This window comes from Gouania willdenowi, chromosome 24, assembly GCF_900634775.1.
Source record: "Gouania willdenowi chromosome 24, fGouWil2.1, whole genome shotgun sequence".
NCBI lineage: Eukaryota > Metazoa > Chordata > Actinopteri > Blenniiformes > Gobiesocidae > Gouania > Gouania willdenowi.
This window is the reverse complement of record NC_041066.1, coordinates 6,615,052-6,628,422: the sequence shown is the minus strand read 5'-3', so window position 1 is coordinate 6,628,422 and position 13,371 is coordinate 6,615,052. Positions and strand designations below refer to the sequence as shown.

Below are 13,371 nucleotides of genomic sequence, written 5' to 3'. Positions count from 1 at the left end.
AGCATAAAGAGGGGATACACATGAATTGACAAAAAGGGGGTACACTGGACAAAAATACTGGGAACCACTGCTGTAAGAAGTCGATCACATACATCATCCAAAGTGAAGAGTGATTTAGCGCAAAATAATCATCTGATTGCACTTTTTTACACATAGAAATGTGTATTTTACTGGCATGGCCACTGCACCTAAGATCAAAGTGGGGCGTAAATGGCCCCTGAGTTTGACACCCCTGGTCTAAATGCAATCAGCCTATCCATAGATGGTTATTAATATTATTGAAAACAATGGATTCACTGTTTGGCTTCATATTGAGTCATTTAATAACCCTTTAGGGCAGTAGGCAGCACAGTGTGGTACTTACTTTATTCAAAGCACAATGTGTTCTGGCTCATTAAAGGTTAGAAAAAGCTTTTTATAGAACGCTGCAGTTTACATGTGACACTGAATGTGTTTGAGTCTCTAAGTGTCCATCACTGTCAACAACATGGAAGACATTCACCAACCTCTGCTTTTCACGCCTCATCCTCAAACCTGTGCCGTTTTTCCCTCTGTTATCATCTTTTCATTGTGTCAATTACCTGGATTATCTCTCATTCATGTTCAGCACTTTTCCTCCCATCCTTCCTTTCACCTCTAAATCCCTCCATCCTTTGTCTCTTAACCCCCTCCCTCATGCCCTCCATCTCTGTCACTCTCTAAAACAGCCATTAGTCAGGGCCAAGTTGAGTTGATGGTGTTTTTACCCTCGCTTAACCTTTCTTTACACACGCGCGCACACACACACAGCCATTTCACCATAGTTAGTAAAAATAGATTTATGCGCCCAGCAGCCAGTCATGATGGATAATCTATAAGTAACACACACACACTCACACACACACGTTTGACATGAAACACATGACGTGTTCCTAAGAGATAAAACAAAGGATTTAATTATTCTCAAAAGACTTTGGTGTCAGATCACTGTGTGTGCGCGTTTGCATATGTGCCGTGTGTGTTTTAGCTGTAACACAATTCAATCAGCACGCTTGCCAACGGAATCAAATTTCATTAATATGCACTCATGGAAACTTAATTCACTTAGATAAAGGGTCCCTGTGTGATTGTGTTTGTGAGCGAGCTGAGTCAGCTAAAAGCTGGGCTCCCTGCTGTCCATCCTGCAGCTACTGCAGCCATTTAAGGCGGAGTGTCTTTGAGCTCAGGTATCAACGCAAGTGTGCATTTTAGATGGAAATCCAATTAGCGCAGATGCCTACAAATCTCATCAATATGCACTTATGCAACGTATGGAAAGGAAAGAGTGCAGCATTTACAGGAAGTTTACAAACCCACCTCTCCTGACTGCCGACGCCTCCTCTTAGAATTAAAGTTGTTAGAATTCTGCGCCTGAATCAAAACAAATATAGTAAAAATGGATTTTAATGTCACTTTGTACTAACAGAGAATTCTTCTGAGCAAAGTTGTAAGACAAGAGAATATTTAACACAATTTAAACAATTACAACGACTACCTGCCATTTCAATGAGCAGAAATGCAAGACAGATGAGTAAGAAATCATTAACTTTCAGCAATTAATCATTTTATTTTAATTACAGTTCAATTTCTGTCAACCATATTTACAAAGCAGTAGTTGCATTTCTCTTTATGTAATCATTTTGATCAAGTTTTGTTGCCTGATCAACTCTACATTTTTGAACTATTATCTATGTGAATATTTATTTTGTTTCTACTGTCTGCTCTTGTGTTATTATGTTGCTGCAAAAGTGAATATCCCCATTGGGGATCAATAAAGGAGTACTCTATTCCATTCTATTCTATTCTATTTCATTGTCATTGATGAACAGTTTTTCAGGTTTTTCAACCTTGGGGTCGTCCGGAAATTGAATTGGGTAGACTGAAATGTCTAGTAATTGATTAAAAAAAAATATATATATATACTGATTACATCATTCTTTTTCAAATTGAAACACCACACACACAATCTTATACAACGTTGCTCTCTCAACAATTATTTCCCAAAAAAATCAATTATTAAACATTTGAGCTGGTGCATCTTGTCACTTTGTGCACTAATCCGTGACATGATGAAAAACTAACAAGTAATCTCTGGGGTCACCAGAAATGTAGGATATCGAAATATTTGGTATAATGAGTTGATATTAACATTCAAATCATTCACAATTCATATTTGCATGCTTACAATACTTTTCCACACATTCATTTTCCTAATTTTGCAGCTACATCCAATCAAGTCCAACTGTTCATGTTTTATGGTCCGTAAACTCTTTAAGTGAATCATTTTATTTCTTAAGAAGCGGCTATTAAAAATAAGTCAAAGCTCATTAAAAACCAAGCAGACGTTTGTAATCTACAGCGTTGTACTTACCAGGACTGGAGCTCCGCCCACAGCCAGCAGGATGGTTCCAGTGTCTGATAAGGTGCTGAACGACAGGCTGATCTCTGTGCCCACCGCCAGTGAGAGGCCGCCCAGCTCCATGTATCCTGGCTTAGTGAAGCTCACCGTGTACAGATTCTGTGGTAGAGGAGACCGAGCAAGAGGCATGAGAAAACAACATGGCAGAGAAAATGACCACCATTAAAATCCAGGACTAAACCTCCAAAAAAGGAATGCAGGAGTGAATGTCTTGGTTGTTGTTTTTCTCTCTTTTTTCACCTGATCCCACTTTTTTTTAATTGTACAATATGGTGTAGGGCTGAGTTTAGCCATTTTCCTTTGCCCAATAATAATTCACAAAATCTTGAAATCAATCATTTAAGTCTTTTTGGTCACGTATAATGCAGTGTTTTGTGCTCAATTCCAATTCTTTAGGTATTTTTTTTTTTAGAGTTAAAGTTAGTTTCTACTATTTACAGCATTATTTCTCTGAAAATCGTTTCCATATTCAAAATTTGTGCTGTGAAATATTCTTGACCAAATCAAAAATCAAATGGATCAAACTGAATCATAAGCTGAATCGTTCCCCTATGAATCAAATCAAATCAATTTTGGAAATCTGAATGTATGCCCAGCTCCAGGGTGGACCGGGCATCTGGCATACTAAGACATCGTTCCGGTGGGCCGTCGATCAGAAGTGGGCTGGTCCGGTCCACTACATGTTTTTTTTTTTTTTTTTAATTTTGACAAGCAACATAACAGGTGACCAAAAATGGTCCAAAAGTGGCAATGGGTAGTTTAAATGGGCAAATGTTGCAACCAATAGTGTAAAAGGGCAAAAATGTGGAACAAAAAGGGGCAAAATGTAAGGAAAAAAGGAAATAAGTGGTATTTATTGGGCAAAAGGTAGCTTATTTGGATGAAAAGTGGCAAAAAAAAAAATAAAGAAAAAACAAAAAATGAATAAAAGTGTCAAAAAGAACTTAAAAAATAGAGAAAAAAAAAAAGATATTTATTGGCAAATGGTAGCTAAAGGCTGAAAAAAGTTTTGAAAAAGGGTAAAAAAGGGTAAAAATGGGACAAAGGAAGTTGCAAAATGGCCAAAGGAAAAGGGGTTAAAGTTCTCTGGTAGAATAATAATTTGAATTAAGACAAAGAGCCACACGTTGAGCATCACTGACTTAATAACGGCTTCTACAATGGTGTCACTGATAATGTAATGGGCTGGTCTGGGCAGAAAATGAATTTTGGACTGATTTTTGGTCCCAGTCCACCTCTGGTCAGCTCTAATATTGTGTTGAAAAGGGTTGTTTAGTATTGTTATTGAATAAATATGTAATTATCTAATGCAAATGTAAACAATAATAAACCAAACCCATATAATAATATGCAGTTAACAGTTTGTAAGTAGTAAATACATGAACAGATAAATAAATGCGTCGATGGATGAATAAACAACCGACTGCTATCTGTGATTGTCTTTGTGTTCTTGCCTATGATGAAGATATATTTATATTATCAGACAAATTCAAATACAAAGTCAAACTTCAGAGATTTGTTTGCTTTGCAACACACAGTTTCATCTCTTGCTCATTCTATATTCTGAGCAAAGCTACATTTTTTATTACAACGTTTCTCAAGTGCGAAAACAGTGGAATATGTTTATTTTTTTTCAAGGTTTGAAGATGACACAGGGAACTTAACACAGATCCATTCATGTTTGTGTAACATTTACAAACACTACAAACAAACATAATGGGCTCTAATCCAAGTCTAGGTTCCATTCAGAGTATGTGTGGAACGGTCTGGACCTTTATTTTACATGTAAAAATAACTTCCCAGAGGGTAAATTAAATGTGAAAGCTGCACATTTTACAGGATGTAAGGATACTAGGGACATTCACCATAATGATATTTTAGTAACTGCATGCGTGCTATCTGTAACTACATTACAGTGAAGTAGGTGGACATCTTACCTCTACGTAACAGCCTTTAGTGACTCCAGTGTAATCTGAGCTACTGAGGAGACTGTAGGGCGTCCTGGAGACCTCGATCTCCCGCAAACAGCCTGCGTACCTCTTCAGAGTCACCTCAGGCCTGGAACAAAGGCACTCATTCAAAAGAGGAATTTTTCATTGTTGACAATCTGCAAACTTTCTGTGCTTTAGGATTTCTTAGCAGTGTAGCAACATGAAAAAAAAAACGTGGTATTTCTGCAGTGGAGAAACTATTGCATCATTTAACTGAAGCACGGTGACGCAGAGGCGTCAACATGAGGTTTATGAACCAAATGTTTGTTGAAATCAGGATATTTATGGCATTATTTTCAGACAAATTAAGTATTGAATATTAGCATTCATAATTAACAATAATAATACATACATTTTAGAAAGCGCATTTTTGGGAACTCAAAGTTGCTTTACAGAATTAGGTCATTATTCTTTCACTCCACACTTAGTGGTGGTAAGCTACTATTGTAGCCACAGCTGCCCTGGGGCAGACTGACAGAAGCGAGGCTGGCATAGTGTGCAACCAGCCCCTCCGACCACCACCAACACTCACTCACACACTACATTCATACTAGGCAATGTGGGTGAAGTGTCTTGCCCAAGGACACAATGTTATTATTGATATTTTCTTTGTGAATTTCATTAAAAACGTATCTGAACAAAGATTCAGATCATTAAAGAGTAACTAAACCATTAATCTACTTTTTCTGTTGAATACATACGGATATTAAGTAGTGCTCTTTATTAATGCTAGTCCCACTCTTCACATTTTAGTAAAAGTATTTTAATTTTGCGTATTTAGTTGTAAATTGTCAGTTACTGGCCTCTAAGGGTTGAACGTCGGCTATTACAACTGAATTTTGCTATTGGCCGAATCTGATTCTTTGGATTACCCTGCGTCATCAGCTTTCACTGTGGGCCCCGCCCCTCCTATAAAAGCAGAGAGGAGGGTTTCCTCCAATTAAAGCCCTCAGTGAGCATTGATTGACAGTTTTAATGAGGAAGTCTAATGCTACGTGTGTGAAACAGCCCACTTCAGCTGTGATGTTTGCGACTCCTCCATAAAGAGCAGGTTCTGGTCTAATCAGAGGGTTCATCCAGCTATGTGTGTATGTAGAGACACGGAGTGTGTGAATCCCAGTCTGTCTCTGTGTGTGCACGAATGTGCACGTACTTCTCGCCGCTGTGTGTGAGGCCGCTCATGGCAGGAGTAGAGATGGGACTGTTTGTGAGTAATATAGCGTCTGTGGGGGCTGAATGGGTGTGTCTTACTGCTTCAAGGCATTTTTTGAATTTCCCCCTAGTGGCAGGTCAGCAGAAAGCAGGGGTTTAATTACTCTTTAAGCAGGGTGCTGCGTCACCCGCTTCAATTTCTCTACTATTGCTACCAGACTGATTACACTCCACAACACTATATGCACAACTGTAACATCAGATTGCACTTTCAATTTAAAATAGTCGACTCATCCCCACCCCATCCATTGTCCTACCCTGACTCTCTCTCCCCTGTTACTTTTCCCCTCACTAAGGTGTAACACTGCCCTCTCTTTTTATATCCTCCCTTTAATAAAGCGTTTCTTACCCTTCCTAAGGGAGCGCTGGCGATGTTCACAATTATGCAATAAAATAAATGTATTTATTTAATTGCAATAATAAAACATGCATTGCTGTTGTGAAAAGATTGCACTACATGTAGCGTTGACCTTCAACAGCATGTGTAAACAAGGTGAAAAGGGAAAAAAGGAGGTGATTTCCAGCCGCCATGTGGTGAAGCAGGAGCTCACAGCATCAAGACAAACAGATATGACACAATATGAGCAGAAGTGCACAGGCAGCCTCATACACAGCTCAACATGTCATCTGTGTATGTATTGTTATTTACCTGGCAGCCATGCTGTCAGAAGAAAAAACCTGACCATTAACACAATCACCAAAACACTCAAAAGTCATCAATATGATCCATGGGAAAAGAAGTTCAACGCTTTCAGAATAAAACTTTTTTTTTCTTCTTAAATTCAAATAATTGCACAATTACGTTAATCAACTCAGCAGTTTTTGATCCTCGCTGCTCTAAACAGTTAAAAGCTGTGAGTTGTGTTGTGGATCAAGGCTCTTCAAGAACGTTGTTATACACCCACTGTTTGTATCATATCAGCAGATTGATTGTCTGTACCTGTAGTTTCCAATGGTTGGCAGCCCTCCAAAGTAGATTTTCTGATTTTCCTTGAGGTTCAGACCAGTGGCTGATCCCTGAGAGGTGACCACAGCCCTTTCCTCTGCACCGCTGTCAATGTCCACCACCGTCACTGTGGCTAAATGTCACATCACAAAGACTTTAACTGCACTGAAAAGATCAGGCTTCAAGTGATCAATGAGTCATTGTTTATCGCCTACTTAGTTTCTTGTTTCTGGCCATGGTGAGGGATTTCCAGTGTCCATCATTATGGCGGCTCGCTGATACGGCGCTGCTTGTTCCTGATCCAAGGTCAAAGTTGACCTTCACCTTCCCCTCAGAAAGCTCCAGAGACATGAAGTCTTTCTGCAGAAAGAGGACAAAAACACTTAAAAGGCACATCATTTATATCAATAAATTTAAAAAAGCCAATGAACGAACAATGAAAATTGAGTTTACTAATACAAATAAATGCTTTATTAAGTCAACATCATTGCACTCCTAATATCTCCTTCTGCTAATTTTTTTTAGGATGAATATTTTTTCCTGCTTTAAGGATGAAACAAGTGGATTTAAATGACATGATTGAGATGGTGGGTTTACAGCAGACATGAGCAACTGGCAAAATAACACTACATTTACAAAATGACCAAGAAATACACAAACAACAACAAAAATGTAGAAAATGAGAATTAAAAATGACAAAATAGAAAAAAAAATAACAAAAACACACAAAATTAATAAAAAATACAGAAAATGACTCCAAGGCCAAAATAGTTAACAACAAAAACACACAAAACAACAACAGTAGTCAAACCCTTTGTTCTTTCCTGTATTAATGCAGATTGGTCATTATTCTAAAAGCTAACATGTGACCTTCGGTTCACACAATTACATTTGTGTCCCCCTGCTGTGATAAATGTTGTCTATCTCTGGGTTACAGGATGTGTTAAAACTATCACTCATGTAATTTCTAGGGTTACTAAACCCTCATTTATTGTGATTTTGTCATGTTTACTGTTAAGGTTACCAACGCTAGGAAACGTATGTATTATCTTTGCTTGTGTTTGTTCTTTTTGAGTGACTGAACAGTGATTTTGTTTTGCACAGATCCAAATATATGTACCAGATCCTCAGTGGCCAGGTACATGAGCAGAGCCTCAGAGGAGAAGGTGCGGAACTTGAAGGTGATGGTGGAGATGTTTGGATTCCACCTGGTGGGTCGGCCCACTGCAGCGTAGCCTTCTCCATCCAGCTGAACCGTCCCCTCTCCGTCAGAACGCTGGGGACTATTGAAAAAAACACAGAAAAAACATTGATGCCCTTCCAAAAGCTCAACAACATCACAAAGCAAAGCAAGGGCAGCAAGAACATTGTCACTTTAGTGTTGTGCTTTGCTCATGAATAAGTTTGCATCGAAGGTTTTTCCCTGAAAAAAGACTCCATTAAAAATGAGATTTATTTACTTGTTCAAACAAGAACAATTAAACATTAAAATCTGTCCACCAGTGTTAATTATGACAACACATTTAAATTTAGCTTTAGTCATAGTCTTCTGACTAAAATACAACTTAGTTTTAGTCAAAATTTGGTCATCATCACTATTTTAGTAAAAGTGAAGTTTTAGTCAACTAAATGACATCAAGATGTTAATCAAGATATAGTAAAAGAGTTTCATCCATTTTTAAATCAGCCTAATATAATACAATATTAATGATTGTAAATACACAGACAGATTTGATGTGATCAATGCGTAAGACCACATGAGTTCTGATTGGATTTCGTCCCATGTGACAAAACAATTTTTCAGTTCTTATTAGTTTGATGAAAATATGAATTATATATTTTGATAGTTTTTGTTCACATCTATTGTTTTTTTGTCAAAGGTGTTAGAAATGTCATATACTAATGTGCTCCTCATACTAAGCTTGACGTCAAAGTTAGTATGTAGTGAGTTCACATTAGATAGTATGAAAAGATACGTGAGAAATGTGTATACTATATGTACACTATATTGGGACAAGTATGCACGGTGGGCACATTAGTCTGAAAAACCGCCTCATAATGCATTGCGAGCAATCACAGCGATCATTTCAAAACAAAAGCATATCTTCTCGTCTTCCGTAGGTTTTTAATTTTTGTAAATAGGGCTCTTGTTTTGAAGTTAACCGGAGGTTTTGTCAGTAGTAAATGGCGGACAATATGGAATCCCCGAAATGTCAGAATGAAATGTGTATACGCGAGTTTTATGGATCAAACGAGCACATGTTGATATTCTAATTGGTCACTTTCTCACTTAAAATGTTTTCAGAACTTTCAGAGATACAGAACAGAGATATTTAGCCTCAGTGAGCTTCAGGTTTTTGTCGTTGGAGGTTCGAAATACATCTTGGGAAACTTGTAAGTATACTTGAGTGGGAACGGTCATCATACTAATCATAGTAGACCATATACACTCAGTGAGTTTGCAGTGTGTATTACATTATTCAGCCATTTCAAACACAGCCATAGTCTCGTTATTGATGAAAACTGCTTTCCGCTTTATCAAATAAACACAAAAATACTGCAAGTATGAGCATCAGTTGTTGATGTACCTGACATTACATCCCTTACAGTCTCCCTGTCGCTCCCTGTAATTCCACAATCCGATTGGTTTACCATCCAGGAAGGTCTCGCCCATGCAGCCTGTGAATGTGGACGTCCTCACTGCATCTGCTTTCTGAAAGATTCACAGAGAATCAGGTAAAGACACAGACAGGCTGTGAGTATTAATGCAGGGACAGTTAAACACCTTGACAGTGCCGATTATTCCTCCTACAAACAAGTAGGCGTTCTGGTCGACGTCTAAGATGGTAAAGGATGTAGGCGAGTTGGCGCTAGCCGGGGTTGGCGTCATCCCAGCCATAGAACCCTCCAATGGATACACAGATATGGTTCCGTTCAAACCGTTACTGCAGTCAAACACAAAGATGAGTCAGAGCACATGAGGTTATTCTATTTCTCTTTCCTGAAGACATTTACTGTGACTGTGGATGCTGGAAGGACTGGGAATCGGTGTTTTATGAAGTGTCAGTGCTACAGATGAATGATCCAAACACACAGTTTGTAGTGTTCAACCTCTGAGCGACAGTGAAATTACCCAGACACCCGTTGGTTTTAAAGCAGACAATATTCCAGTACTGTGCAGGGCAACATTTCTAAGAGTGATAGTCTGTGTTCCCGCTGGAAAACACCTTTGGGAAATCTCTCAGATGAAAATGCGTGGAGCAGGAGGGACGTCGGTGGGTTTGTGTCTCGTCTCTGCAGCAGACGCAGAGAGACAAATTGTCTTCTAGATTACACTGCATTTATATAACACTGTGCTGCAGGCTGTCACTGTGTGGCACAACATAACATAACATAACATAACATAGTGCTGCTGCTATCGTTTATTATAGAATATCAATTCAGAAGTTAATAATAGCAATAATATAATATTAGTATAAAATGTAGCTGATGAAAAATCAATGGTCAGCGATGATAATTATTAAGCTTGACTTTATATGCATACGAACAAAGCCTTATCCATGTTTTTAGAAATGTTTATAAAGCTTATGGACGCACAGCAAATAAAGCAATACCACTTGTAACCATGGAGACAGTGTGACTATATATTTTAAGACAGGGTGATGAGGAAGTTTACCATTCTCCCATTAGTTCTGTTTATTTTGTTGACTAATGATTTGTCATTGTTGACAATAGTTTTACATTTTACCCTGACTAAAACAAGACAACGACCAAATGCAAACAACTGTCCTTTTTTTGGGGGACGAGCCACAGCAAAGGGGACTGGATGGTAATTAAGATAATCAGAAGAAATCTCTGTGCGGCTATGTAAGCTATACGGTACCATTACTATGGGTGGGCGATATGGACCAAAATATAAATCTTTAGAGAAAAATGATACTGGGTCAAAGTCACTGATACAAAATGGAACACAAGCCCTTGTGCCCTCGGTACACAATACTAATGTGTTCTCTGATGTTAAAATCCAAATCTGTCCAAATAACTGATGGCTAAAGCAAGGTACACACAATTCTATAAATCTAGAAAGCAGGAAAGTCTCATTGAGAATAAGAATCTCTTTTTCAACAGATTTCTGGAAGCAATTAGGTCTAAGCAATTTGCTCAAGGTCCCACAGTGGATTCAAACGGGCAACCCTCCAATTACAAGCCCACTTCCGTAACCACTAGGCAGGGTTGGGGTCATTAACATTTTTCAATGACAATTACGTCTTCAATTATTCATGTTCAATTTACAACTCAATTATGATTGAGGCGACCAGCATTTTTTACAATTACAATTATTATTACCCCCTGAAAGTCAAATACAATTACGTTCTCAATTACTAAAGTTGAATAAAAATTAATCACACTTACTGAGCCTTCAATAAAGAAGCCCAACAAACCTAAGGTAATAGCTTTCTGTTAGCATCTCTTATGAAAACAGGCCAGTTTTGACCCATGTCTTAAATCAGCTGTAAAATACACTAAAAAATATGACCTATGATCTAATTTGTTTTTCATATCTTGGTTACCTTGTTAGGATTTCTAATCAATGAAAATATTGGTATTAATATTTTTGGTGTGAGCATCTGAGCCTGTCAGAATACCACAGGCTTTCATTTTTTTATGTGGTAAAATTATCCTGAAAAGAAGTGACAGACAGTGGGAAAAGTTTATATGAATCACATTTCAATAACTGTTAACTACGTATGTGTAAGACATAGAACTGTAACATGGTTCCACAGGTTTTCTTTTAATTGAATTGTAATGAACAGTTTTTTTGTAGAATTTCCATGACAATTCCATAGAAATTTCCATAGAATTACAATTACAAAGTCAATTATATTAACTCAATGATATTTCAATTATGATTACAACAGCAACGGATTTTCTCAATTAAAATTACAATAATAATTACGCCATAATTGTAATTAACTATCAATTACGTGATGACAATTCTAATTGACCCCCACCCTGCCACTAGGCCACCTAGTTGTTGCCTATTGTAACCTTGTTGGTTAGAGATGGTGAGAAGCAGAGGGGGATTAGGTGCCGACAGCTGCTGTTGAGCCTCAAACAAAGTGAGTTTGTGATGTTACAGATAAGATATACATGAAGCAATTTCACCCATGATTCAGTGCTTCCACTACTCTGTGCCCAAAAAAGACAACTGAACATCTCCCCACACAGAGAATGTCAAGACAAATCCATCTGATCAACATCGTCTGTTTGTCGTCTTGTTGCCTTTGTGATTGTGGGTGTTTGTGCTCAGGGAGGCCATGTAGAGCGCCTTTTGTGTGACAGACAGATAGGGGAGAAGTAGCCAAAGCAGCAACTCTTAAAACTATTATTTTAACACAAAATAAGCTTTGAAATAAAGCTATATATTGATATAAACAATATTGTTTCGACATTGCACAAAATAGAACTCTGGATATATCTTAAATCTAGATGAATCACCCAGACCCTACTTCCATGCAAGCATACAAAACAAGAAAAGATTTAAAAAGTGTTCAAAAAGCAACTTTCATGTACGCATATTAGTTATTAACAGTTTAAAACCAGCCTGATCTCATCACTGGTCCATGTGTTTGCAGCATCCATACCGAGACGCCTCTATCCTGTGCCAGTTCCCATCGTTGATGGCTAGATGAGGATATTCCACTCTGCCCACACCCGAGCCCACATCCCAGAGGAAATTCACCTTCCCCTTACGCATCTCCAGAGCTAAGAAATCCACCTGGAACACACATGGAAAACAAATCCTGGAATAAATGGAGAAAGACAAAAAAGCTGATTGCTTTTGGTAAAACTATGTCAGCATAATGAAGAGAGCATCCTGGTGGTGTATTTGTACACTGTGGCAGAACAACTGTTTGGTTCTTGTCAGTTATTTATTTATTGGGGACTGAAATTGATCACCCTTTTGAGAAACTTCAACAAATGTGAAACTGTCACTGGGAATCAAACCACAGGTCAATCCATCCCCTGATTCACCCATTTATAATGCACTTCTTCAACTTTTAGCACAGTGTTGGCCACACATTTGTGATTGTCTGAAATAAAAGCCACATTATCAGAATTTATAATAATAATACGTTTTATTTTTATGTCACAGTTAAGAATTCAAAACAATAAAAGGTGGAAAAAATTTTTTTGTGAATTTTTCTTGTTCTTTTGTCCAGTTTTGTTCTCATTTTGTGCATTTTTGTTGACAATTTGTGTATTTTTGTTGTCCTATAGTGTGGTTTTGGAGTCATATGTATTTTTGGTAACACTTTATATTAGGGAACACCTATTAACCATTAATTAGTTGCTTATTTGCATGCAAATTAGCAACATATTGACTCTTAGTCATTATTAACACACTCATTGCCATTGACGAGATATCTCGTCATTTCAAATCCAAACACTCAGTGCCACTGACGAGATAACTCGTCATTTGTGTTTTTTTCACGGGGATTACTAGAAAACACCCTGGCGGAGGTCCCTCATCAATATCTAAGCTGTGGAGTGTTGTCGTGACCAACTGTGCCCAGAAGATGGCAGCAGTGCACCTTTAGATGTGAGATTAGCCACTGATGCTACCCAGCAAAGCAGGAAGAAGCAGGAAAAAGGGAGATTATGGTGCTACAGAGTGATATTGTGACGTATCCAGCAGCTCACAGCTCCACATACTGACACAGAACATGTGTGGACCTGAGTGGATTATTGATAATGTTGTAATCGTGAGATAAAACCATCAA

The 13,371-nt window shown here is 38.0% G+C and overlaps 1 protein-coding gene across 9 annotated transcripts in view; it reads right to left on the bottom strand.

Annotated features, from left to right (window-relative positions):
• lama2 (laminin, alpha 2) overlaps positions 1-13,371 on the bottom strand; it is a 294,429-nt gene that overhangs the window by 28,799 nt on the left and 252,259 nt on the right. For all 9 annotated transcript variants that reach the window (XM_028440103.1, XM_028440104.1, XM_028440097.1 and 6 more), the window contains 9 exons: positions 12,232-12,365; positions 9,372-9,531; positions 9,175-9,299; positions 7,707-7,869; positions 6,802-6,946; positions 6,581-6,719; positions 4,375-4,495; positions 2,390-2,536; positions 1,336-1,389 (listed from right to left, as the gene is read on the bottom strand). In XM_028440103.1, the coding sequence (XP_028295904.1) occupies positions 1,336-1,389; positions 2,390-2,536; positions 4,375-4,495; positions 6,581-6,719; positions 6,802-6,946; positions 7,707-7,869; positions 9,175-9,299; positions 9,372-9,531; positions 12,232-12,365 (1,188 nt within the window). The remainder of the gene's footprint in view (positions 1-1,335; positions 1,390-2,389; positions 2,537-4,374; positions 4,496-6,580; positions 6,720-6,801; positions 6,947-7,706; positions 7,870-9,174; positions 9,300-9,371; positions 9,532-12,231; positions 12,366-13,371) is intronic.